Source organism: Cyanistes caeruleus, chromosome 1 (genome assembly GCF_971803275.1).
Source record: "Cyanistes caeruleus chromosome 1, bCyaCae1.hap1.1, whole genome shotgun sequence".
Classification (NCBI taxonomy): Eukaryota; Metazoa; Chordata; class Aves; order Passeriformes; family Paridae; genus Cyanistes; species Cyanistes caeruleus.
In genome coordinates this window covers 105,745,011-105,772,944 of record NC_141701.1, presented here as the reverse complement: position 1 = coordinate 105,772,944, position 27,934 = coordinate 105,745,011, and the positions used below count along the sequence as shown (strand labels likewise).

Sequence of the window (27,934 nt, the reverse complement as noted above, 5' to 3'; positions counted from 1 at the left end):
CTTCAGTACCGTCATTATTTTGTCTTTATTTGTAAAAGTTGTATAAAACGCCTTTCAAAATTGGTCTGGTGAAACGGGGAGGCTTTTCCAATGCCAAACAGGTTTCTGTATAGGAATAACATAGCAAGACACAGATACACAACAAAGCAATCATGCCAGACAGCCAGGAAAGGCTGCCAACACATCACTGACACCATGAAACGGCAGTGACATGAGCTCACTGCTGCTCACCACTGCTGTCCACACACTCAATCACAGAACTTCAGTATCACAACTCAGTAACCAGCCTCTTCACAATAAACAACAAAAATTCAGGAAAATTTACAAAATCTACACTTCAAAATTTGAAACAGTTTTATAAAGGAGGAATGACACGTCTGATGCCAAAAACAGAAGCTGACAGCTTCGCCTATTGCTACATATTGATGCTGACCACTTCCAAACTCCAGACTTTGCACCAGGCAAATCTCTTTCTAGAATAATGAAGAATGGAAGTTTAATGGCACCTACTGCTTTGCAAAAAAAGGTGATGCAGGTCTTCAAGTAAAGCAAAAAGGCCTGTAGTAGTGTTTAGGGCTACAGAGTGGTAAAAGAGTCAGGCTTGCAGGCATGACATTTTGTGGTGAAAGTGTGACTAGCACAGCGTCCTGGTTTTGAGGACACATTATGCATGTGCTCTTAGATTATAAGATGCTACTACTGGGGGAGGAAGGAAACCATTTTGCTTATGCAGAAGTCATGGGAGAAAGGCAGGGATTTTTCCAGTCAGAATAAAATCAGTTCAGAATTGTTTTTCTTAAAGGACTGTCCCTTTTGCATACCCCAGGGTCAGCAAAGTGAGTCAGATTTTTCCACGGTGTAGCTCAAGTGATCTCTGCCCAGTTTACTCCAAAGGCAGCTTTTGACTGTAATCCTTGGCTTGCCTTCAGTCATGTGTGGCTTTCTTGCTGTTTCTGGCAAAGGAGCCAAAACCTGGAGCACATGTGAGGAACTGACTCCAAATGGCTCCTGTCAGGCTGCTGCAACACCTTGTCTGCTCTGCACAGCTCTAAAACAAAGCTGGGCAGGTGAAGTCACCAGAGATCAAAGTAGACAGCCTGAAGGAGGAGAGAAAACAGCATACAGAGCCCGAATGGCTCTCAGCTCCTGAACAATACTGACAACAACAAAATTAAGGCTGCTGCAAGCAGTTCGCAGTCGCTGCCTTGAAAATAACTAAATTTAGTAAATTTATGCTTGTTGAACACATTTTCTTTTTTGCAGCAGCCAGCCAGCCAGCCACTGCAAACAACCTGCAATAGTATCTGAAAGACAGCTGCTTTTATGGGATTACTCATAAACCTCAGGCCTCTTAGCCAACTGTCAACTTATCCTCACAGATTTTCCTATGGGTCAGAAAATACGTTCTCAAGATTGTACTGTAATGCCCTGGGTGTAAAACAAGGTGGGAGAGTTATTGCATTTGTTACATTAAAGAACAGGATAAGAGGGGAGGGCTGTGGCAATTGCTACTGCGGCTCAGGTCTGTGCAAATGTAGCATGGAGGAAACCTTGGCTCCATTTACTCACCTTATCATGTGCCAGGCCTGTTACCAGTGGGCAAAAGCAGCTGGGTAAGAAAGGGCAGAAGCCCTGTCCAAGGCTCCCACTAGTTTCTGCCCTTGTAAAATTCTGTCTACTAAAACAAAATCCTTTGTCAGAATACTTATATATACTTTGCCTCACCAATTCCATAATACACCACAATCAGAAAATGTAGTTTATGTAGTAAGTCCTCCTGCATCATCTAAGTTATTCATCATGTGACTAGAGAAAGCTCTCTGCCCTAAGGAGCTTTCTTTCCTTGGTCCTGCATATAGCACCAGCAGTTAAAACAGAGGTAAGGTTGCTTCAGGGTGGTGCAGCACTTCTGTTGGAACACAGGAATAGGGCACTTGGGAGTCATCTTCTCTCCCCCAGTCACATCTTGCTTCTGAAGCGAGCTCTGCAAGCTCAAGCTTGCTGTAGTCTGGGGGTACTGCTCAAAAATGTGACCTGATCCTCTGTAGGCTCAGGTGACCCAACAAAGTGTTGCCTGCTGGGCTGGACTGTGGCCCTGTGTTCCTGAATTTATTTAGAACCATAGGTCATGAAATCACAGTTTTGCTCGATCCTCCTTCCAAAATGATGCCGTGCTGAATTTCCTAGACATGTTATGCTTGTCTTTAAAGGAGAGAGGCCCTTCCCAGAATTCAGCTTCCTGAAACATGTACTATACACATATATAAGATGTAGAACGGTGTAACTTTTTGAGGGAATGAAGGGGAAAACTTTGCTACCCACTTACAATCATTAAAACAGCACTACCTACCTTTTCCCTCTTTTTTTTTTTTAACACTAATCCTCTCACTAAAAAAAAACCTGAAACTTTTTGTAATGTTACAAACTTCAACCCTGTGGCACAAAGACCTGCTTCTGTGCACTGTTTTTAAACTTTCTGTTTTCATTGCAATGATGACTAAATGGGAAAGTTATGCAGACAGCAATGCAGCATAATCTACAGCAGTTCTATTGCTATGAACCATGACAGCTATGACCAAAGATAAGGCAAACAAAAGTGAACTAAGGGGGTGATTTCTCCTCTGTCTCCTTTCCTCCACCTCTAAGCCTGGGTGGGAAAAGGTAATATATTACAAGAGACAGCACTGACCACTATACCAAGCATACAAAACGGAGTAGATGATTGGACAGACCACTGCAGAGGAATTTCTAAGTCAAATTTTACAAAAATGCACAATCCCTTAAAAAAATTATCAGTATACAATCACAATGCAAAAGGACATAAAGGGGGCTTTTTCTGAATTCCACATATTCTGGCCACTCTTCCCTCCCATCCCTCTTAAGTCCCTTTTTGCAGGCTCTGGGAAGTCCAGTTTTACATCCTCACACAGTAAGTGAATGGAGGTCTAATACTGTTAATTTATGAGATCCTGGAGCTCCTCATCAGTAAGCTCATTGACTTCCATGATCTTTTTCAAGTGTTCCATGTACCGGGTGTGGTCTTGCAAAAAGTGTGGCACCCTCATGTTCTCAATCACAGCTAATCCTTTCAGGCGATCCACATCCTCATATGAGATCTGTAAGGAAGGACATGGGTCAGTTTAGCAGTACAGTCCCACTGCTTCTCTGCTGCTGCTATAAATTCTCTCCTGTAAATGAGAAAATATTTCAGAGCAGGGGAATTTAAAATCCTGGAGAACCGTTTGAAAACATGAGCAACTGTGTGCTTCAGTGGAAGATGCAAAAGAAGCGTAAATTTAGCAAATACTTTCACAATTTCTGATTCTGCTTTTGATTCAATCAGTAAACAGACTTGTAGGAATGTGAATGAGAATCATCTACAGCAGCTGCAGGAACAGAGAGGGAAAGGATGGAGCACATGTGAGTCCTGGAACATCTTTTCAACAAGGCAGAAAGATTTACAAGAGAATGGAAAAAACACTGTGCAAAAGACCAAATAACTAGAAAGGGAGGGCAGGACAGGCATGGCACAGGAAACAGTTTGGGAAATGCATGGTGCCAGCTGACCTGAACTCTGCTGTTTCATTTTCACTAGTAAATGTGCTTTTGCACAACTAAATTAAAATGCACCTCTAGTACCTAACTAAGCATGAACAACACCTAAGCATTCCAGATTGAGTTTTTTTGTTTTCCCCATTCAATAGCAGAGTGGAGACTGGGTTTGCCTCATGGAATCAGAATCTTCTGGGTATTGGTGCTGAACTCACTTTGCAGCTATTACAGGACCTGGATATTTCTATCTTCATAGTCTTATGATTCTAAAAGCTAGGACTTCTAATCACAGGAGCTCAAGATGCTGTGAATGATAGTCCAGAAAGGATGAATACTTTGGCTGGGCACAAGCTGCCATGGAAGCACAGAGCAGGACTCCTCGGGCAGCTGTCCAGTGTGATGAAATGTGTGTGGTTGTCACTTTGTCTCCAAGCTGTGTGTTCTGGGCACCCTGCAGACAGCAGCATATGCACTGGCAAAGCCCACCAGCCTCGCTGTGCTTTCTAACTGGCGCGTCCTAATTCTTCACAGGAGGTTTGTGCCAGGTGGCTTGAGGGGAGCCTGCTCCTTACAACCTTTCTGCCCCGTGTTTCCTCTAAGGGGCTGAGCCCTGCAGTCTGCTTTCCCTGGAAGCAGCCTGCCCTCTTGGCAGGTGGTGGTTTCTACTCAGCAGCGATTAAAGTGCGCATGAAGGATTCACCAACGTGCAAGGGGCACGGAAGGGCTTTCTGGGAAGACAGGACAGTGTAATCCAGATTGCTACACCTGATCCATAGAGACAGATGAATATCTCAGTGATGATAATTGGAACAAAGTCCACAAAGAGAATCAATTTGCATCTGCATACACAAGTGTGCTTTTCTAGTTGAAAGGACAAGATGCACCCAATTAAGAAAACGAACAGGCACCCGTGCCCAGGCTTATTCAAGTCACTAAGATACCGCTGTTTGAAGATTGTGTGGCATTGCACCTAATTAACTCACTTAGAAGTAGATACAGAGGAGCTCTACAAAACTGTACCATCTCTTCTCAGTCTGGAGATGCAGCACCACATGCAATTAAATTCTACCTCTTTTCCTGCCAAAAGAAAGAAAAAGGATCCTTCCTCCCTCACATTTATGTTCAGAGGTTTCTGTTACTGCTGCAAACAAGAAACATGTATCTATAATTTGAGATATGGTTTGAATGGGATGCATTTTCCCATCCCTTGCAATTAAGTTGACATCCTGAGGAGATCAAAAACATAATCCCATCTTATGGTGGAAACAGGCTGTCTTCCTTACCACATGTTATTAGTTATTGCACTAGATAAAAAAGATTGAGGCTAAAGATTGAGGCTTTCTTATGCTCTTCATAATGAGCTCACGTGTTTCTTGGGAAACACAACAGTAGGTGATATTTTGTTGCTTTTACTTTTCCAAACTCTGGTAGTTTTGCTACACTCAAGTGCACCCAATATCTGCATTCCATTTCTCTTCAGCAATATTTGCATGTGATTACCACATGAATATTTTGCAGTGCTTCCTGTATTTGATTCTTTCCTGCAAAGTTTTAAAGCTGCTCCTTTTAAAAAGCACCTTTTCTCAGGTTTCAAGTGTTTTCCTTACTCAGTTCTAGGTATGTTGAACAGCTTGCATGTATCCACACCACACTCTTCTGCACTCTTAAGTAATGTCAGAAGCACCAGGAAGGCAGGACCTGGAAAATGTGCCAGCCAAGCTCACTACTCCCTTTGGAACAACCTGATTCTCCCATTCCATCCTAAAAGAGCAAATAAATCCCCCATTTAAAGTGGTGATAAACCACTAGGCCAGATCCCAGTGCAAGTTTTATACTTCTCTTTTTCATGAGAAGATTTAGAGCTATTGGAGCAGGCCCAGTGAAGGGTCACGAAGATGATTAAGGCACTGGAGCATGTCTCCTGGGAGGACAAGCTGAGAGAGCTGGAACTGTTCAGCCTGGAGAAAAGCAAGCTCACGGGAATTGTCAGTGTGTATGAACATGGAAATGGGGCTCTTCTCATCAGCACACACTGGCAGGGCAAGAGGCAGTGTAAAATGTGCAAAATTCCATCTGAACCAAAACCACTTTTGTACAATGAGGGTAGAAAAACACTGGCACAGGCCACCCAGGGGTTGTGGAGTCACCATCAGTGGAGATATTCAAAGCCCAACTGGACATGGTCCAGGGCAAACTGCTGTAGCTGACAGTGCTTAAGCATGGAAGTTGGACTAGATGATGTGGAGAGATCTCCACAGACCTCAACTAATCTGTGATGCTGAGAGCAGACATTGCTCTGACACACAAATTTCCAGCTTGACTGCAGCTGTCTGAAGCAAAACCATTCAGAATATATTTTAAGACTCCTTGATTTTAAAAGTTGTAAAGTCAAGCACTTATAAATTATCATACTGCTAGAAATAAATTGCTTGTAGACCCTTAATGTGGGTGACATGCAATGTGGATCATACTGAAATCTGTAATTTTGTGAGGATTGACTTAGTGCGATTTTCAAGTGGCCTCACAACCTGCAGACTTCCTGAAGTAAAGAAACTGTGTTCAGTGGTTTAGCAGGCAGAAGCTGTGTGGAGTTAAGCAGGCTTAAAGCAAAAGGAAATTTCAGAGAGTTGCAGACTTATTTCACAGTGTGATTTTATTTTCAAAGCTTCCTAACTTGGTTCAGTTACCTAAATAGCTCTTGCTTATCAATAAGGATGTTTCTGACAGTAAAGGGAAAACTCAAATGTGAACCAAAACCCTCTATCATAACATGCCCTGTCCCTTTATCACCCATTGATTGCTAAGCAGGCAGAAATGTTGGTATACCAATTCTAAATTCAAGCTCAAGTCAATTTGACTCCCTGTTTATGTGAGTATGAACCCTACTTAATGAACTGTGAAAGCTTAGCAACCCAAGGATTTGGTTCAGGAAGTTTGACAAAATTTCTGCACTTCTTAGGATGATTTGAGAACAAACAAGCCATGACATAATGAACCTAAAATTCATTCACATTCTGTGAATGTAGAAATGCCATTATTCTGGGTAAAGAAACCCCTCATTTTTGAGAAACACTTGCCATCAATGAGAGAATTTTGAGACTGAATACTCTGTGGTGGAAGAGGGGTGCATTAATGTCAAATGACTCGTTTTCTGCTAGGACCACTGCCTCATCTAGTACCTGTCTTGTTTGGCCAAGGTAGTCTGTTGTACTGCAAGTCAGGTAGTACCCCATGAAGGGAGGAAAGGCAGAGAAATATGACCACAAAATCTTAATCTGATAAGTGAAGAATGAGGACAAGCTGGTAGAAATGTTTAGGACCTCAAAATACTTGCAACTTGCACAGTGTAATTGAAGGTGCTGTACAGAGCAGAGAATTCTAGATCAAAGTAAAAGCACCATGAGTCATAGCTCATAACAGGCAGGCTTGCTGAAATGATAAAACTGTACCCTTGGGATATGAGTTCAGTCACCTTTCCAAGGGCTGTCAGAAGATGGAAATCAATGGACTCCCTGTATCTCAGGATTCGGAGGATGCCGTCCAAGTACACCTGGTCCTTATTGAAACAGCCTGAAAGGAATGGAGATACATTGCACTCTGTCAGTGTCTGGTCAAGGCAAGTTCTCAGAAGACATTATGAGCAGAACAATTTTATTTTTAAGAAACTAGATATTTATATCCCTGATTTTGAAAACCTTTCCAAAAAAGTAGCTAGAAGGCAAAACCCACTCGCCAGAAAAAGAAATCAAACATAGAAAATAGGGCCTGTGGATAACCACAGGCAACACAACATCTGAAGAAAGCAGGTCAAACTGTGAGTATGAATTTTTTCAAAGTTTTGTGTTTACGTTCCGCTTCCACAAAAACAAAAAACAAAACAAATAAACAAACAACAAAAAAAACCCTTTACTGATTCAGCTTGAAGGTCTCACTCATGAGCATTTCCAGCCTTGCTCTCCATAGCAAAATTCCTAAGACCCCATTCCAGAAAGCATGGTTTGATTTCTCCCTTTTGCAAAGGTTTTACTGTGTGACATGATTCAGGAGCTCTGTGCATGTTCTGAAAACCTCCCTGAAGTACAAAATGAGAGAACACAACGAGGGCACTCACCTGGCTGTGAAGTGTCAGTCCACCCTCTCTTGGCTCGTACGCAGTAATCCCACCTAGTATTGGGGTCCTTGACAAATTTCCCCACGTCCTGGAAAAGCTGGCTGAAGGACATTTGGCTGGCCTGGTACACTGTGTAGTAGAGCAGGGCAGCTCTCCAAAGGAAAGGGTCTTTGCGGAACAGGACGCTGTGAATGCTCGCTAGCCCCTCTTCTGTAGGGTTGATCGGTTTTAACCCGTGCTTTCTGCGTCCATTACGGTTGCACCAAGGCTGGCTGTTGTTGTTAAACCCCCGAAAGTAATGAGTTCCTGAAAAAAAAATAAATAAAAGGAATGTGGCACTTAGAACAGTAGCACACAATGACTAACAGAAATTTGTAAAATATATAAGGAGATACCCATTTCAGAACTCTGGGCACTGGGACTGGGCACTGGGAAAAGCAATGACTTTAGCCTTCTCTACCACAGAGAATTTTGTCAGAGATACATACACCATGCAAATATTCACCTGATAACTGCCCATGAAATTCCTGCAAATGCTCAAGGAACACAACTATCAGGAGGACTTGACTTTCTAAATCTGTGAAAATGAATTTTCAGAAGTCTTACAAGCTGAATTGTCTCTGACATAGTCTAGGCATCGTAAGGAACAGCAGGAACAAAAATCAGTGTAAAAGGGAGAAGTGTTGCCTCCTGAAGGAGATTAAACAGCACCACTGCAGCCTTGGAAGATGCTGTGTGACTTAAAAATGAGTAACAGTGGTTCTAGGCAATTGCAACGCTTATTCTTCAGTTGATATTCAGACACTAGCCAAGTTTATCCATATTTTATGTACTTCGTTGAAACAGATGCACTGAAAAATTTGTAGAAATTTTCCACAGGGCTGGGCCAACCTTGTTTAATGCAAAACCACAGCAATTTTATACCAGTTTAAGGATCACTGGGTAAATCCTTCATACCTAAAGCATGCCTACATTTACAAGCAGTGCAGCGTGACAGGAGCAGGTTTGTAAAGAGACATGGCTGGAGCCAAGGTTGAACGGTCACAATATTTTTGTTTCCCCTCTTTTTTTTTTTAACTCCAAAGTAGCTTAAAAAATATTGCTCTCCTAAGCAAAACATCCCTGAGCAGTGACAGCACAGAAGGTATGCCCTGGAGCAGAGCCTCTGGGCTAGCATCATCTGAAAGGATTACTCTTTGCACACTCCAAGATTCTTTTGGCATGGCAACCTCAGTGTTGTAAGTGGGACTAGCTGGTAGGCTTACTTCAAAAGCTTGCTCTGGATCTGACCTAAAGTGCTAATGTCCATGAACCCTAGGAATCCTTTTACTGCATGCTGCAGTTCTTTGGATAGGGATGCTCCCTCTTTCTGTATCTGTCCAGTGCCTGGCCCATCAGTGTGCCACAAGTAAGAATGCATGCAAGTACTCCCCTCTGCCTGCAGAAGGGATGTCATGCTCATACCAATTTCGTGTCTCAGCATCCCCTCCAGCCAGTGCTCTCGCGCGGTGGAGACATTGATGGTGAGAGTGGGGCGGCCGTTCACCACGGTCATGGAGGCTCGGGACAGCAGGTCCTCCGTGAGATGGACCACAATCTGAAGAGGAGAGAGTTCAGGTAGAACTGAAAGAGCTCTCTTCTCGCTCCTGTTCCTGCTTTTTCCTCTGGCCCTTCCATTATTTCATTTCTCTTTGGTCCCTTGTCCTCCCCAACTCTGTCTTGCGATCGGCAATCACCTGAGAGAGCCTTCTGAATGAGTGTGTCCTACTCACCTGTGCTACTGACAGAACCTCAGACTTTATGGGGTGAGTGAGGGTGAAGAGAGACCAACACGAGAGTGAAATATTTAACATGGTAACACTGAATAGACTCAGAGGGCAGGGAGCAATTGCATGCACAATAAATTAGAGAAAACTTCAGGTTTTTAACTGTGTTGAATATTAAGTTATTATTACTGAGAACTGAAAACCACTAGATAAGAACACGTAAATTAACTACATATCTACGTAATTAGCTGTCTGAAATCATTTCAGTTGCAATTCTAAAGCCCCTTGAATGAGAGGGGGAAGTACCGTGTACTTTTTTTCCTGTTACATGACGCAGACTTAAAATATTGAAATGCTGGTATTGTTTTGCTCTGTACAGCAAAATAGTTCTGGCTTTCCTGTTCTCTCTTGGAAAACTGGTAATCCAAACAAAAACTGGCAGAGAAGGAAATTAATGCATATTGATATATTTTCTTATTTGACTTCAAAAAGCCTCTTTAAACAAGTGACTGAGAGGGAAAAGTGAAACCCTTTGTTGAAGACTAAGCACCTTTCCCTCTTCATGTAGAGCCTGAAAGAAACACCACTTCTCAGAAGAGTACAAGGGAGACTACTTTAAAGAAAGATTACTTTTTTAGTGTCCAAAAAAAAAAAAAGGACCCAGGGATCAAAGGCATGAATACAACACTTCCCTGTACTCAAAACTCATCATTCACCTTCAAGTTCAACAGCAAATGGTCAGTCCCATAAAAGTTGCATTTTAGAGACAGGAAAAATAGGTAAATCCCAAAGCATTTAGATTTAAAGCACAGGTGCCAGTTAGCTTTATTAATACCTCTTCAGCTGGAGAGAGTATTTTCATATTTTAGACCATCCTAAGCATGATGTATTAACCCGATTTTCACAGAAAAAGTAGAGCATTTCATTAAGAAGAACATGGGTGGCTGGATGAGGATGTAGGATCCAGCTGCCATGAAGTCAAACCAAGCCAAAAATGAAGAGGGAGGTAAAAGCACAGGAAAAGACAAAACATACAAATTTCTTCCACTTGCTCTAAACTGTAGTTTATTAATCCAACTCTTAGAAACACAGGTAAAGCCAGGTTATCAGTGTGAAATCATAGTCTCACAATAATGTGTGATGAGTTTACCAGTTTCTCCTAATAATATTATGTTTACCAATGAAACCTAGTTTCTGGGAAATTAATTTTTGTCTCATGATACCAGACTCTTGCTCACTTCCAGTGATGTCATTCAAGTCTTTGTCATCTGGTGATTTCATTTGGATTAATCCCTTTTTTATACATTCAATTTCATATAACTTCATCAAACTGGTCTTCTAAAATTCTGAATATAGAAAATAAGTTTTTTTCACAGGGCTATAAAAAATTAGATGGTTAAAGACAGGAAAAAAACAGCACTCAAACCAACTTGACAAGCTCTTTCAGACATTTTTATTCACTTATGTCACTTTCATTTGTGTTGCTTCTTATAAATCACTCTCTTGGGCTGCTGCTTATTTTTCTTGGCCTTTTCTTAACTCTTTCCTTTGGTGTAAATAATTTGATACAGGAGAACAGATGGCAGAACTGATGAATAAATGGAAATGTGCTGGTCTCCAAGTAGCTGAAAAAAGGAGGGAAGGAAGGGTGTCGTTCTTGGGTACTCCCAAAAGAAGAGAATATAAGAACGAGCATATATGAATCAGGAAACAGGCTCAGAGAGATGACTGAAGCCTTCACAATGAATTTGTGTCGTTTCAATTGTTCAAACGTTAGACTGGGCTTAGCCATGAGAAAAGTATGATGTAAGGAATATTCTTGTAATTATGGAAGAAAGGCCACCCAGATGGTCTCTTGGGTCCATCCATGTGTAATGTCTAAGGTCTACTTAAGTGTTTCTTTCCTGATCCAGTGCAGGACTTACCTCACCAAGACAGCCTTCTTTCACCATGTACTTCCTGACATGATTCCAGATGCGACTTTTGGTCAGCAAGCTGCCTCCAGTGGCCTGCTCAAATTTTTCATAGCTTCCATATTTCTGCAATGTCCGCTTCATAATGTTAATGGACTATAAAACGAAAAAGCATAGCAAATATCAGTGCAGTAAGATCACCACGTCAGACTGACCCTTGTATTCCTTCTCTTCCTCTCAATCTCTCTTTTTTCCTTGGTTTAAAATCCTTCTTTTCTTAACTCACTAACAGGCTGTACTCATTTAATACATGCTGACATGTTCTGCAATGAACTTACACCCTCTTCAGATGTACATTAATGCCAAAGTACTGAAAAAAGATTCTGATCAACTCAGACCCACATACATCAGCGTGATGATTAGATGATTATCAGTCTAGTGAAATAATACCAGTTTTCTCTTTAATTTTGGCAATGTTGTGCAACTGCCTTGTAAAACAGACGTAACAGCTCTCCAGGACATTTGCAGTTTGACAGCATGTTTCTTTTTATGTTTTTCCAAAGAATTTGAAAAAGATCAACTATTACTGTCATCTCACTTCATTTTTTGGCATTTCTAATTTAGGAACACTGAACCATGACTAAACAGATGTGTAACTATAACAATAATACTTTTACCAAAAATGTCTCCTTAGAATGAAATCCCTTGTACCATGGGTGTCTGTGTGAGAAAGGAGAGAGACTAGGAACTTTTATTTACAGAACTTTCACTTAAACTTTTCATTTAAACTACAGTACTTCTAATATAACCCCCCAAAATGAAGGCCTATTTCATGAGATAAATAAAGTGGTATCAACAATTCCCCTATGAATTGCTGCTATAAGAAGTCTCTTGTAGGTGCAAGGTTTAGCACAATGCCCATAACCATGATCTGAACTATGCATCCTGAAGATTTTATTTGTGGGGTTTAAAATGCTCATCCCCAGTTATCTGCTTTCCAGCATGTCATTTCACATCCTTAAAAGAAAATATGGTATGGAATAACTTCTATCCCAGCAACAGTCCAGCTACAGGGAATAGCTTTTTGTCATAGACTTGACAAAAGAAGCTCCTGGCACTACCTTAAAAAATTAATGCTCTTGCTAAGAAAATGCCACTTATAATAAAGGTGAAAATCCTGCAGACTGAATCTCCTATTACATTATACACTTAGATCCCTTTATGAACATGTTTGTCTCCAGTGATGTAATTCTGACATTGGCAGATTGACTGATTTTCCACAAAAATTGGATTCATTTTTTATCTCTCACAGCTACCAATAATCCTTCTCTCATGTTTTTCATGTTGAAACTAAGCAACCCTGAGTAATTGCTACTGAAACCCATAAATGACAGCTAGACATATTCTTAAACTCTAATAGTTCTTTGATGAGGGAAATGTCACTTACCTGAACGCCAAAGAAATATTGCACCTAAAGTTCAGTATTTCTTTGTCTTGTATATTTTTCCAAACAATTTTTTTCCTTTTTTAAAAATTACCTATGAATTTTAACTTCTAAAAACATTGTCTTATTTATAATGTTTTCAGTGTCTGTACATGCTGAAGCATTTGCCTGTCTTATACAAAATCCTCAGTTAAAGAAACAACCTAAGTATTCCCACCCTTTTTTCCAAGGAGCTTTGTTTATTCTCAGCCAGCAGCCTGAACAATTCATGGTAACAGTTCTTCAGTCTCCTTTGCCAGGTGCCAGATCCTTAAGACATTTATGTCACCTACTAGTTGTTTAGTATATTGGGTTTCTATGAAGAATTAATTAACTTTATTTTTTCACTCTGGAAGAAGTCATCTAAATCCATCTTCTAGCATGAAATTTGTCTTCACAACTTGTTGAGATTAAATTTCAGTTCAATCTGTAAAACTAAACACTAAGTACCCACTTAAATTCTAGGATGCCTAAGTTCATTTGAAATGAAATCCCAGACGACACTCTGACTTTAGCTGGAGGGCAGGCATTTTCCAAAACCACCTCATCACAACAAAGAGTGAGAAAATGAGCACTGAACACATCAAACCTCCTGCTTGGCTGTCTGTAAACTCCCTGGAGCTGAGACCTCCATGCTACAGGAGGCAGCATGATTTTGGGAGTCAGGAGACCTAAGTTCTAGCTCCTCCTGCCTGCAGGCACCTTCCTGGGCTGTTGAGGGCTTTCCTAAACACTGTGAGACATTTGAATCAACAGCACAATACAGACAGCAGTCTTTCAGACACAGGTGCTCCTGAAGAAACACAGACCCACTCCAACCTCTCCTACCTCGACCTGATAGAGTTCACGGCTTCAAGGGGAAACTGATGTTCCATGCTGGGTAACCCACACCCTGACATTCCATTCACAACCAGATAGGTGCTGCAAGTTTGAACTCCTGCATACTGAGAAAGTCATTAAACTTAAGCCTTCTCATTGCTGAACAGATATTCAGACATTACTAAGAAGGGTGCTCACCCCTATCACCTTCTCCCTTGACTCTGTTTCAAGTGAAACAGAAAAGAGTCCCGAAAATTCTTTCCAAGCGGGCAGGTGTGGCTCTGAAGCACAGAAACAACAAGGAGAGCCATCACACACAGACACATTGCACACAAATCTCTGGGGAGTGGCAGATGGCCCTGACACTGCGATGAGCCCCATCCCCAGTGATGTTCCTGGTTTGGACACTTCTTCCCACAACCATTCCCATTGGGGGTGGTTCCTGAGGGTAAAAGGTTTGGGAAATGTTTGGTTTCCAGGCACTGACTACAACACCAAGCCTTTAATCTGAGATTCTGCACCTGCCTCCAAGGTGAGATGACTCAATCAGGTGTTGCAAGAACATGCTCAGAAAGGGGAAAATCCAGACCAGCATGCCAGCTGCTGCCTACTGCAGCATCCACCTTTGAGCTTATTTTCAAGCCTATGGGGCAGCAGAACACTGGTACTGCTGCAGTTCCTAAGGCCAAACTGTAAACAAGTTCAGCAACAAGTTAAAAAAATGGAGGAAAATAACTATGTGGATATACCAGGTTACTGGTTAGGAGTAAGAATTCCTGTACTTTTCAATATTACTTAAAATGACTGCTTATCCCTCTGATTACTACCAAACAATGCCAAAAGAATTAGCAACCCCACGACAAGCCCCCTTGCACAGCCAACTGTACTGATGCTCAAGAAAGTAATGACACAGAAGCACTAACGAGCAAGGCAAGGCTGTTTAATTGACTCATTTAGGTTATGGTGGTGATGGCTTTTTAAAACAAATTATTTACAGCCAGGTAGGTCTGTGAATCCCAAGTCACCCATGTTCACCAACACAGCTCAGTGGTCGAGGGTTATTGTAGAAATATGTACTGCTAAGATTTCTTATGAGTAGTGTGAGACAAGCAAGCCAGAGAAGGGGCTCAGTGATCTAGGAGTCAGCCCCCTATTTCAGTCAGCTCATCCTACATTCAGAAGCAGCTCTGATGCAAAGGGGCTGCAGTCTCTGCTGAGACTTATAAGACAGATAAGGTAGACAAAGACCATTGCTCTTCTTCCTGTATAACTTATCTGCTGGGGGGAAAATAGCTTCCAAGGCACATCATTAGATAACAGTACCAGGCTGAGCTTGTTAGTCTAATCAACAGCCATAAAATGGTGGCTGGGTCAAAAGGAATGGAGAGAGGAAGGTAAGTGTAGGTTTTTGGGGCTAGTCCATTCAGGCTGTAGTATTTTGTGTTTTATTCAGTGTTTATAGGAGCTTGTTTTTTTTTTTTGTATGCTTGTTCTTAGTGGTATAAAGCTCACATTAAAGTAATTTAGAGCTGGTAGAAATATTTTTAATTAAAAACTTTTAAATTACTTTGCAAAGCATTTGAAGCTAATACTCACTAGGTTTTTGCGTAAGACTGTGCTCAGAAGTAAAGCTATCTTCCTACTGTGGTATCACCAGAAGTGATCTAATAGTCTCTTCTAGGGGGAGATGTTTGTGTCAGAACCTGTGCCACTTGGATGGCCTGATGTGCTTTGTGTTATGTATTAGGACACCTAATCTATAAATCTGAGTTAGCAAGGGAATTTGTTACTAGAGGAGAATGAAGTGTTTTACAATTAAGTGCTTTCTACAGACAGTGTCATGCTCTTGAATCTCCTACATGCCTAAACTGTGACATCACTTGGACATAGCAAAGGATTACTCAGAATTTAATGCCATGTTGTTTAGCCTTCCAGCTCCACCTAAATTTTTCCCAACATCTGATAAATTTGCTAACTGTAGACTGCTTTTATTATCACCTTAAAAATGTCACACAAACACTTGCAATGTGGTATAACTGGTTTATTTATGAACTCAAAACTGCTATATTCTTATGAGTACAAGAGAAGAGGATGTATAACTCTTTTGTGGGGGGATCACTCATTTGATAAGATGGTTGGGGGGTTTTGGTTTTTTGTTTTTTGATGTATATAGAAATATAATTTTTTCTTTCTTGTACAATTCAAAGAAACAGGTTAGCCAAAATTGCAGCTTGCTGATTTTGGTAGAGCAAATTGCAACTGCTAAGTTCATCTGCTCTGCAAACACTGGGAACAATTATTTCTAAGCAAATATTGCCACCCCTAGCATCTAAGCAAAAATAACAAACACTTTGAGTGCTAAGATAACTTCACCATGAGGTATAAGTAGTTTGAGCCAGAAAACTTTTAAAGCAGAGCTGCTGCAGTGACCTTGAAACATAGTGGTAAGAGAATTAACTTCTGTAACTTCAGATATGTTAGTCAATGTGAAGAGTGCAAATTTGCATGCTATTTTCTATTCTCCATTTTACTTCCCTAAAGGCACTCTATTGTGTCACTCATGAAAAAAAACCTTATTATGAAGAAAATATTATAAAGTAGGAAAAGAGGAACAAACAGAACACAGTATGAGAAGAAAGACACTAAAACTGGCATTTTTCAAATGCATTAATAATTAAAAAATGTTGTTTCTGTCTGTGAAAAGTCAATCAATAAAAAGTGTTGGGCTGTGCCCAAGGTTTAAAAGCTTTGATTTAAGTAGAGGCATGGGGTAAAGTGGGAGCTCACAAGCCTGTGTGTTCCCTACTGCAGCATTGCTAGGTTAATGGTTTGCAAATCTCCACTGCTCTTTGCCTTCAAAAAAAAATAAAAATAAATGGGGCAGAGTGTGATTTGTCTTCCAGACATATTTCAGCAATGCTATATTAACCAATTTTATAGACATGCACAAATGCAGAAAGGGCAATAAGAAAACACAATCTGTTTTAATGTTCTTTTGCAGAGCTGTGGGTAAAAATATTTTTTTTACATGACTGAAAAATTCCGTAAAATTCTGACATGTCAGGTTTTGAGCTCATTTTAAGAAAGTATCCTAAAAGCCCCCTATAAAAATGGGGGGCTTAGTCAGTAAGAGTTTACAGCTTTTTACTCATAAAACAGCAAGCAAGTGTAAGTTGTCATGAGCACCTTTTGTAGAAAAAAAAATAGCAATAACTCTGTTCAGAGTTAGCAAGGCTTTATAAAATAATTGGAGCAATAAACGGAAGCCAAATATGTGTCAAAAAATCTGCAACAAAACTTTGCAGTTTTTGAAAAACTGAATTGAACCTTCTTGTAGCAAAAAGGGGTTTGCACAGTTTGTTTTTACTGCAGACCCAGCTCTTGATACTGTGTGTACTTTTTTTTTTGCTACTGAAGTCATCCTTTCTGAACTTAACTTCCTGTAAGATACCTACGAGTTTCTTCTGACAAGTAAAATCTGCATGGGGAAAAAAAAAAATAGCAATGAGGAAAAGCAAGAACTCCTACAATACTTGCTGATTAAAATTTTGATTAATGCAGCTTTTTCTGGATAGTAAATTTGCATGAAATTAAATTCAAATTTGCGTGGAGATGAAAATTTCTGAAGTTAGTTGTAGATAAAGGAGAGAGAGTGACACCTGCTGGGCTTGGAGCTGTGTTAAAGCTGCTGGTTTGGGCATTTTTAAGTGCAAGGTATTTTTGTTTGGTATTTTTAGGAGCTGAACTCTGCATTCATGTTTTTCTAGTGACTCAAGCAAAGTCTTGTGAAACAATTTACATCTTCCTTGTTAATTGTCAGATGTATCATACTTCCTCGAATATTAAGCACTTTACTGCATTTTATAAAGTTGTTACAGAACCTGTATTTTCTCATACTTTTTATGGTTAGGGAAAAAGGTACAGTAACAAATCAGAATAATATTGAGGAATCATTCATTATTAAAATATTCAGTATTCAGCCCTAGGGTTTTTTGTTACAAAAAGTATAAACCAAAGACAGGCTTGATCCAGAAATTCATCATGCATGAAAGGACTTTTAAGGCTCTGCTAGCCCACACAAAAAGGGATAATTTGTATACTAAATTCAGTTTGTCAAATCAGTAGTTGTTGGTTTGCTGTCCTCTATGTTGCTAATATTGCTCAGAAAAATAAAAATTTCAAAGGAAAACCTACTAAAAAGCTCTAGACAAGGAGCAGTTTTGTGTCATTATGATTTAGTTTGTTGTTTGGAAGTATGGAAGTAGATTTTAAGAATAGAACAGCTGTTCCTTTTTCTCATAAAGAAAATAATTTTTTAATGAAAACCCAGAAACTGAGTTGTTAAAATACACAGGTATTTCCAATGTGAAAATGGAAACTATCAATACAATGGCGTAATGGGTGATAACACTTTTGTGCGTTCTTGGATTTAGAAAAAGAAAAACAAATCAGTCTGTTACAAGTCAGGGATCAGTTCTTATGATCCCTAGTCCTTTTAATTCACATATCTTTTCCACCAGGAATTCTAGTTTTAAATGAAATATTCATATCACAAAGATGTGAAATTCATGGAATGGCAGGATGTCTTCCCAAGTTAAAGTATCACTTGAAAACATAAGAGTCTCTGACCAGAAAAGCTTGTCAGACTTAAATAAGATCTAAATTATTTTTAAATAAAAAAAGCTCCTAAACCATTTAAAAATAGCAGAAGTGCTTCTGCTACTGTACAGATAAGCACTGGGTTTTGTCACTTAGGTCAAAGTTGAAAGCAAGGCATTTGTTGTTCAGGGTTTTTTGTGCCTCAGGTGGGAAGCCAAGGCAGTTATACAGAATGGGTACATCTGTAGCTGTTACCAGTGTGGCTGCATGTTTTGAAAAACCAAAATTGTCCTTTTAAAATTTACCTCTCTCTCTAATGGAATTTGGCTGCTGCTTGATTGAGTCTAATGTATATTCGAATACCCTTTCAAAGTTGATTAAAACTAGGAACATCAACGTGCTTATCCAATAATGATGACCTCAAATAATTGCTATCCCCTCCCAGTCCGTGTGTCACCAAGAGGATTGGCAGGATTTCTATGCTGCCTTATTCCTCTGCCTGTTTAGGCACTGTATTTTTCCTTCATTGCCTAAAATACTTCCTTGCTTTAAATAATGTTTCATATAAAACCATTTAGAATGAACTGTGCCTTTATCCTTTAAAGTCCTCTAAATTTTAGAAAGGTTTTAATTTTTTTTAATAATAATAATAAAAAAAAGATTTTATTTCAGTTCTACCAGCGCATTCTCATCTTTGAGAAACAGCAGGGGAGAATAAGGAGAAATTACTTGCTACAAACAAAGCCAAACGCCACGTAAGTGTAGGAAGAATAATTGGAAACGGAGGGGAATAAGAGTAACAATACCTGCTTGAGAAATCTGTCAGACGCGTGGCTGTGCTTAGCTAACACATTGGGCAGAGCAGGGTTTTCATACTCAAACTGAGGATTGTACGTGAAATCCGAGCCGAAAAACTTCACCTTCTCCTTCTCCACATTGGACGGCTTGATGGCAGTCAGCAGGCAGAGCTTTTGGCCGGCGGCGTCGCCTTCCTTGGCGTGGCTTTTGGAGGCCTGTGGTTGCTTTGGCCTGGCGAGGTTGGGGTGTTTTCTGTGCCTGGCGGCGGGCGGGGCGCCGGCGGGGCCCGGGAGCGGCGGCGGGCGGTGGCCGCAGCAGCGCCCGCCCGGCGGCGGAGCCTTGGCCCGGCGGTGCTCGCTGCCCCGGGAGCCCGGCGAGCGCTTGGGGCTCCTCCTGCGCTTCTTGTGAAGGTGGGCGGCGGACTGCTTCTGAGCGTGGTGCTTCTTCTCCTCCTTGCTCTGCAATAGCACGTTGTAGCTGCTGGTTCCGGTTGTGAAAATGTCCTTAAGGATCCCAGAAGGTGGATGCTGGAGGCTGTTTTCATTATTAATGTTCAGCTTATGTATTTCCAGGCTCAGGACTGATTTCCTAGAAAGCTCTGTCTTAGGCCAGTGAAGTTTTTCTGCATTTAGGGGGGGAAAAAAATTAGAAGATGAGGACAAACTTGATTTTCACACAGTGATGCTAATCTTCAGGACTCAAAACTGCAATACAAAGGAAACATAAATGTCTTAACTGCAGTCACATCACATTAATCCTGACTTCTAGGCGTAGGGGAGAACTCAGTGTGTATGTCACTTTTGAACAATTAGACTGGGATTTATAAGATCCAGCTAAACAAGTATTTTATGCTTGCATCTCCATGCACAACTATACTGCTGGCAGCTAAGAATTTAGTTGTTTAAAAAAAGACTGCAGGACTTCACGAACATTTACTGCTACAGTAACAAATGCATAGTTTTGAGCGGATTGATCTTTATCATGCAAGAAAGCTTTTCTGTAAGGATAAAGAATAATTTAAAAAATAGGAAGCTGTATAGGAGCATGTGAGCAGTGCTTACTGTGAAGTCCCACAGGGATCTGTGCTGCCATACAAGCAGCCTGGTGTGATCTCGTCTGCAAAATCTGATTCGAGGAATTTACTCTCAGAAAAGGGTGAAAACACTGGAAAGGGCCAGCCCCTGTGAACAATTTACAACAGCATGTGGATAGTAATATACATTTAAAAGACTTGAGTTTCACATGTTCAGTCTTAATGCAGTCAATAAGCTATACTGTAAGAGGTGAGAGAGATCAGCTAGTTACACTCCTGAAAAGCCTTAAGACAATAGTGGGTATTTCATCTAATCAAAGTTGTCCTACAGTAACAGCTGGCTTTAAAAAAAAAACAACAAAACAAAAAAAACACTTGAAAAGAAACACTGTAAACCAAACTAAATGCAAGAAGCAAATAAAATTTCTTTAATGAGTGAACCCTCCTTTCTTGCTCTGACCCCTGGCATAGCCTTCAGGGGAGACTGGTCCCTGGTGCAGAGCAGCTGCACAGAAAAGTCACTGAGGATTAAAACTGAATTTAACATTTGTGCTGGCTTGTTGGAGAACAGTGACCTCGCTTCACTGGTTCTAACCATCCCCTCCCCTTGACAACCAGCTCCTCCTAGAACATCAGGTGAGCTGAAACTACAGGTACAGATAAACTGTGCCACAGAGAAATGTTTCTTACTTCTGTGCTGAAAATAAAAGGATTCACAGAAGAGGAGATATGGCTGAAGCATGATTAAAGCCACAATAGGGATTTGAGCTTCATTGCACAGTTATACGTAGCTGAGCTGTAATTACTTTACATACAGTAATTATACTCTGAATATAACAGTAGCAAGAGATCATTAAATGCCTCCACGGTGGAAAAAAAATCAAGAGTGGCTTAATTTCAGCTTTATTTTCACAGTAAAAATCGGTTTTGCTCCCAACATAAACACCATGACAACATATTTCATGCTGTTGGACTTCTGTCAGTTCCATATCAACCCGTGTTCCTCAGTTCTCATGAACATCCTATCCTAAAAAACTAAAGCCCAGAGGTCCTATTTGCATGAACATATGATGGGTGATCTACAGCCTGGGTGTTTTCTCCACTGGAAAGAAGAGAGGTAGAAGCATTAGATTTTCCTTTCATTAAAGCAACCATTCACTAAAGCATGTGTATCCTACGCAAACTCGGTTTTCTTCCAGGTTAAGTTTGTGAATTCCCTTTCTATGCTTGGCACAGGAATGTGCTCTTTGGCATTCCTGTTCAAATTCTGTCAGATCATTCCCATCACATATGTGACAACCTGCCTGCATGGCTTATCTTGCTTTCCCATGAGCTGTCACGGTGAGAAGCCACAGCTCCCCATCACTAGGAGTACAACATCAAACTAAATACATAACAGAGATGCATTTTTTGGACACCAGAATAGGATAACCACTCTCATATTCCTAGGCAAATATTTGAGATTGACTTTAGACCTGTATCAACTATTCCTGTATGAGAATAGTTACTTTTAAGTAGGGTAAGTGAAAACTAAGGTTTCCAGAATGTCTGAACACGTAGTAAATTTCTAAGCATGTGACTTTGCCTAGGTAGAGAAAATTGGAGCTGGAAATTACACAGCTACTTCTTAAAATAAGACAAAGAAATAACATACAACTAGAGGCATTAACATTTCACCTTCTCTACTAACCAGCTGTTAAAAACCACAAAGAATTTAGGAGGCTTTAATTGCTGCTGTAATGGAACAATTTGAACTAATATCACACATGTATCTAAGAAGTGATAAACAGAAAAAAACCCCAGAAATTTAATTCAAGGAAACAGCTCAAAATGACCTTAAACCACCCATTCCCTCCCTCCCCCAATGCCTGTGTCAATCTAATACCAAAAACTCATGACAGCAAGCTGTTACAGCTAAGAGGTACAGTTGGGCAGTAATAAATGCTTTTACATGTAGACAATCGCTGAATGCCGTAAACCAAAATTCTCCTGGAAGTGTCACAAATGGTGGTTGAGTGCTGAACATGCACTGGCAGGTTTCACATGCACATGGCTGCTATCAAAAATAGTTGCTCCCAATCTGTAGTTACTTTATAAGCGCAATCTCGTAGCAAAGTGATTTTTCAGCTGCCAAACTAAGTGTAGCTGTCCTTAATTTTATTCTGACTAAAGGATACTGTTCCATGCATGTTTGTGCTGGAAACCTAGAATCAACAGGTAATCCAACATATTTGAAATATTATAATAGACAACAAAGCAGTTTTCACAGAAAGCATCTAACTGCTGTTCTAAAATTTTGTATAGGTCTTCTGAACATCCTTACCAAATAAGTTAGGAATTAACATTTGAGACTATGTCAAAATCATGTTGCAAAGCACCAAATTTAAAATTCTTTCTCTAGTACATTTGTTTAAGCTGTAACATATTTTAAACTCATTTGTAAATCAGGCAGCATCAACCAAACTAAGAATATGGTCTTCTAGGAAACTTTTCTTTCTATATTCAAGACTTTCCAATGAGTAGCAACGCCTGATGATTGAAAAAGAGGTCTAGTATTCTGAATATCAAACAAATTCATTGCACAGCCTGCCTCCTGAAAACCTGCTTCAGTATTTCAAAAAGTACTGAGATACTGTGCTGCTATAAAGTAGCTGGTCGGAACGGATTATCAACCCAGATTAATTGCATGGATTGCTTAGCAGTGATTTCCAGCTTTTAAATTCTGGATACCATTGGATGGATGACTGGAGATTACTTCTAAAAGATATGAAAAAGGCAAATTGAAAACCACCATGCTATGGTGTGATGTTACCCTGCATACCCAGATACAGATATCATTCTACAGATCCCATAGGTATTATCTTTTGTATTTCATCTGCATGTGCTACATTTGTTCTGAGAAGTACAAGTCTGAATTTCCTGACTTATTTCTGTTTTTGAAGTAGAAAACTGTCAAAGAACATATGCTCGGGGCTCCAGTTACCTTTGAGAACCTCCGTCGTGTAATTTATGTACAAGGATTCTTTTCATTGTTCTCACTTCCAAACTTTTGACAGTAACAAAGCCACAAGTCCTTCAGCAATTAAAAAAAAAACCAAAAAAACACCACCCCATAGCAAAACTAATATAGTCTCTTCCTAAAAGATTTTTCATCATGTTTGTTTCCATTTATTTATATCTTGTTCCTTTCTGCAACCACACATTAATAAAAACATGGCCCTATAGACATAGGTGAAATATTACATGCAACAATCTGCCACATTCGGAGTGCAAGTGATAAGCAAGGAGGGGACAGAAGGGCTGCCTGTCCCCATTTTGTCATAATTAGGGTACAAAGAACAGAAAACCCTCCTGTTAATGGCAACCTGGTCTGTCTTGGGTCAGAGTAGAGCTCCACCCCTCTTTAGCACCTTGGTGTTCAATGTTTGCTGTCCCATAAGCTGGGATACCCCTGTGAGTCTAAAGAATCTCACAAGACAGCAGGTTGTGCCCTAGCCAAAATCCCATCATTGCCAAGACATCAGTTGGAACTGGCAGTACTGGACTTACTCCACCCTGCAGACACAAGTTTACTATGTGTCACACAGAACAACTCAAAATACCACAGGCTTGATTTTGCAAAAAGAGTTTTATCTGTAACTTTCATTTATATACAAGGTAGCTATTCCAGCCTTGCAGCAGTACTGGAAAAGGGATGGAGCCCATGAGTGCTAACAGAGAATACATGGGAACAACAAATTTCACCACGATTCTACACTAATGAAAAACTTTCCATGTATAAATTGCATCCCGGTCGCTAGCTTTGAACTTTGCATCACTGCAGACACTGCCTAATCTTATCAGAGGTTATTTGCTAGAAAAAAATGTTAGATTTTATGTTATATTCAGAAGCTATGTTATATTATTGGTCTCTGTCCTTTAGAAACTGATGAATTGAGCTAAGAAGTTAATATGTGCGGTAAAACCCCAGTGTAAGCATTTTTCTGACCTTTGGAGAGTGCTGTATAAATAATAATACCTTCTTCTAGGCTACAGAACAGCTACTATCCAAGCAGCTTCTTAAATACTTGTTCCATAGGTGGAACAAGGTTAACGACAGGTATTTGTGGGCACGGATATCTCTGTCTGGCTAGCCTTGCTCTAAAATAGCAGAGAGCTCCTGCAGTTTTCGAGCAGCTGTCACTCAGGTTATATATGCACCATGAACAAATCCTGTCCAAACTGCAAGTGTGACTAAGGTGCTTAGCAAACATGTTCATGGAGCATTTCCTCCTATCCTAGCAATGTAATGGTCTGAGCCACTACTTTTGTTTTTCAGATTACCATTACCATGTTAGAATATGGCTGAGTTTCTTTTTGCTCAAAATCAATAATCATTTCAAGGCTGACTTGAATTTTCAAATTTATAGGAATGCAAATAATGTATGTGATCTGTCTACAAGCAATAGTTAAGTTTGAAACTGTGAGATGCGAAGGAACTACACTGATGTGACAAGTAAGATTCTTCCACTGTGCAAAGGTACAATTACATTGCAAATCTTTTTCTCAAATATTTTGACAATTTTAATAGATTCACACCACCCTGTAGTTTATGGGCTCTAGAATGTATATATATCAGTTTGTGTGTGCAGAGGGCTACAGAGAGAATATTCTGAAAAAAACCAGGCATCATAAAGTGTTGTATATGAACCTGTAATGCTCTATTTCCTCTCAAACACTACAGGCTTGCATTTGTGGCGTAACAGAATCTCACCACAATCCTATATGCTATTTCCTCACCACTGGAAACATCTTTAAAGTTTAAAAACCCTCCAGTTTTGACCAGAAGCTGTCAGGAAACTTGAACTAGAATGCACTGAAAGATCTGTCTACAATGACTGAATGTGGTTTAACAGCAGAATTAGGCAATGAGTTTCTGAAAAAACACTGACATTGAGTTACTTTTTATTTTCACAAGCATCATAGTTATTACCTGGAGCCTGTATGATCTTAGGAACTTTTAACCTAAGCCTCTTTTTTTCCCAAAAAAATATCCAAAATATCCATCTATTATTTACTTTTCTCCTGTAAAGGTGTTATCTGTCATCCAGCTTTTAATTCTGAGCTTCAAAACCAAAGGCAGGTTTCAGCTATCAGCCAACTTGTATATCTGATTCATTAGCTGCCAGTATTTGTAACTCTGCATTTTTAGAGCTGATTGGCAGTTTGGATTTTCTTCTTTAAAATGACAGTGCTATTTGAGATGTAATCTTCCTACCATAAAAAAAAAAAAAAAAAAAAAAATATATATAAATAAAAAATGCTATGGACTGACTTGCAAGCAGTTTCCTGCATATTTACTTCTATATTGAAATACAGTATTATGTAACTGACTCCAAATTTGGGCCCTTCAAATTAAATTACATGGGCACAGTAATAATCAATAAAAGTGAAGACTTGGCTCTAATGAAATCAAGCAACAAACTCCCAGTGATGTAATAAACTCAGGATATAATCACAGAACATTGATTTATAGGCAGACCTGCACAGGATGACACTCTCATCCAAGCAGGTCTTTGGCTTGTTCTTCTGCAGCACAGGTGCAGTAAGGAATATTTGATGGAGGGATATGGACTCAAAATAACTATTTTTCAAAAATCTCATCCTTTAAGATTGCAGTGGCCACTGCACATCTCCAGGGGTGCTCTGATCGATCCCATGAACTTTATTTCTGTTCCCATTATCAGAAGTAACACTCTAGTCATATCCATGCACAGATGGAACAGCATATCAATTATGCAGAGAAAGAGTAGCTGTAAGAGATCTTAGTTACGATTGCAAGGGTATTGAATGAGGGCACACTAAGACACCTCCAGCAGATTTCTTGTAGATGGATTTCCCCATGGAAAAGTAACATTGGCTTGAGCAGCTGAAGTAATGACATATGAAAGGATGTCTAATTTAAACAAGGAAAACATCTGTTTTCAAGCAGCAACTGTATTGTAGGTTTTCCTGCGTTCCCCATGTACAAAGCACAGAAGACAGCAGTTCTGTGTGGCACCACGTACCTGGCTACATTATCCTTATATAGTCACAATATGTGTTTTTACACACGCAGACCATAAGGATTTGTTAACTTCTCTGAGAACACAGCAAAGGGTAGAGCCAAAGCGTGTAAGACCCCAGGTACAATCAGCAATAGTTCTATTTGCGTTCCTCCTTGCATGGTCTGTCCCTGGCTCCAGCGGAGCGCTGTCACCTCCGCACTCCCCGCGTCCCGGGGCAGGGCCCGCAGGTGACACACTCACTCCCTATTCACCGGGGGGCTCCTGCTCCTGGAGCCAGGCAGGTGTGGAGCCCCTTCCCCCGTCCCCAGGCTCCAGGTGACACCCCACGGACACCCGCGGCGCCGCTTCCCCGCTCGCCAGGGAAGAGCTGGCGGCCCGCCGGCTGCCCCGGGCGCGGCGGGGACCGCGCCGCCCCCGCTCCCGCTACTCACCGGTGACACAGATGGACTCCAGCATGGTGCTCTGCCCCGCCGGCTGCTGGGCGGGGAGCCCTGAGGGAGGCAGCGCCCGGCGCCGCGGGATGTGCCCGCCTCGCCGGCTCGGCGGATCCGGGGAGCGCGGCTGGCCCCGGGCCGGCAGGCGGGAGCCGCGCCGGCAAGAGCCCCCGCCCGCCCGCCTCTGCAGACTACAAGTCCCGGCAGGCTCCGCGCGGCCCGGGCGGGGGCGGGGCGCGGGCGCGCTGCACTCTGGGATCTGTAGTGCAGCGGACGGTGTCCCGGTGTTCCCGGCGCCACTCCGCCGACGCCACTCGAGAACACCAGCCCGCTGTATCCCACCGGCACTGCCACCGCCGGCCCCAGAGGCAGCAGAATAGGCGAGGGTTTAGTGTCATCTTTTGCAGGAGTCTAGCGAGCATAACTCACGCAGAGTCCAGCGTTGCAGTCCTCTGATAATCATCAGCTACCATCATCGTTGCAATTTGTAATAGTTGGTGTGATTGGTAATTATCTGCTGGATCTGTGGCAGGCAGAGGAAGGACTGCATGGGACAAGGGTGCTTAGCAGGATATGTGCCACCCTGGGAGACGGATCTCATGCTCGGGGATGCCTCAGGTAAAAAGAATGGGGAAGGAATTGCATCAGACAACGGTTTAGGGCCGTAGCTGATGGTTATCATACATCGATAAATAGTAAATAGAATTTAAAGTAGAAGACAGACTTTATATTACACCCTCCTGTCGCCTTACTTGTTGTGCAATCTGTTTCTTTGCTTGTGAAACCTTTCACTCCTTGAAATACAATCCGCACATTTTAAAACTGAACATCAAATAGGAACAAGTTATTTTATCTTAGCAATCACGGTTGTGTAACCCATTAATGTAGGCATGGCGTAGGAAGATTCTGTACTCTTCATGCAGACTTAAGGGGACTACTGAAGTCAGATTACACATCGATACATTTTACTGTGTTAATAATGCACTTACTTTTCTTAAGTGGTCAACATGTATTGGAGAGAGCAATTTAATTGAAAGTGATTTACCAGCACAATAGTGCTTAACATAGATTGTGTCAGTGTAGCGATCTCCCAGGGAGAGGAGAGCTGGGAAGTTGTGTGGCTCTTTATTTGAGTATCTTAAATATCTGCCATGTTCCCTCCCATCAATAAATCCATATCTGCAATGTGCTCTACACAGAGATTCCCTCCATAGCACTGTCCAATAAGACCTGGCTGTATCATCAGGTAGCAGTGGAGGAAATTCTACAGACCACAGGTTGTTGATACTTCAGAGAATCCCTTTCTGTGTCCTACCTGGAAAAGTTTTACTGAGTTTCATGAATCCTTCTTTGACAGACATGCATACTTGTAAGCATGC

General features: G+C 40.9%; 1 protein-coding gene across 1 annotated transcript; it reads right to left on the bottom strand.

Annotated features, from left to right (window-relative positions):
* Positions 1–8: 8 nt before the first annotated feature.
* MATCAP2 (microtubule associated tyrosine carboxypeptidase 2) lies at positions 9–26,721 on the bottom strand. The gene is made up of 7 exons (XM_086847445.1): positions 26,553–26,721; positions 19,050–19,663; positions 11,355–11,498; positions 9,128–9,260; positions 7,664–7,969; positions 7,025–7,122; positions 9–3,116 (listed from the first exon to the last, which is right to left on the bottom strand). The coding sequence occupies exons 1-7, from the start codon at positions 26,575–26,577 to the stop codon at positions 2,955–2,957; spliced, it is 1,482 nt and encodes a 493-aa protein (XP_086703571.1). The 5' UTR covers positions 26,578–26,721; the 3' UTR covers positions 9–2,954.
* Between the last annotated feature and the right edge of the window lie 1,213 nt (positions 26,722–27,934).

Coding starts and splice junctions, on each gene's coding strand:
- MATCAP2 (XM_086847445.1), bottom strand. CDS start 26,577: ATGCTGGAGTCCATCTGTGTCACCG. Junction 9,261..11,354: donor AAGAAGGCTGTCTTGGTGAG/GTAAGTCCTGCA, acceptor TCTCCTCTTCAG/ATTGTGGTCCATCTCACGGA. Junction 7,970..9,127: donor GATGCTGAGACACGAAATTG/GTATGAGCATGA, acceptor TTTTTTTTTCAG/GAACTCATTACTTTCGGGGG.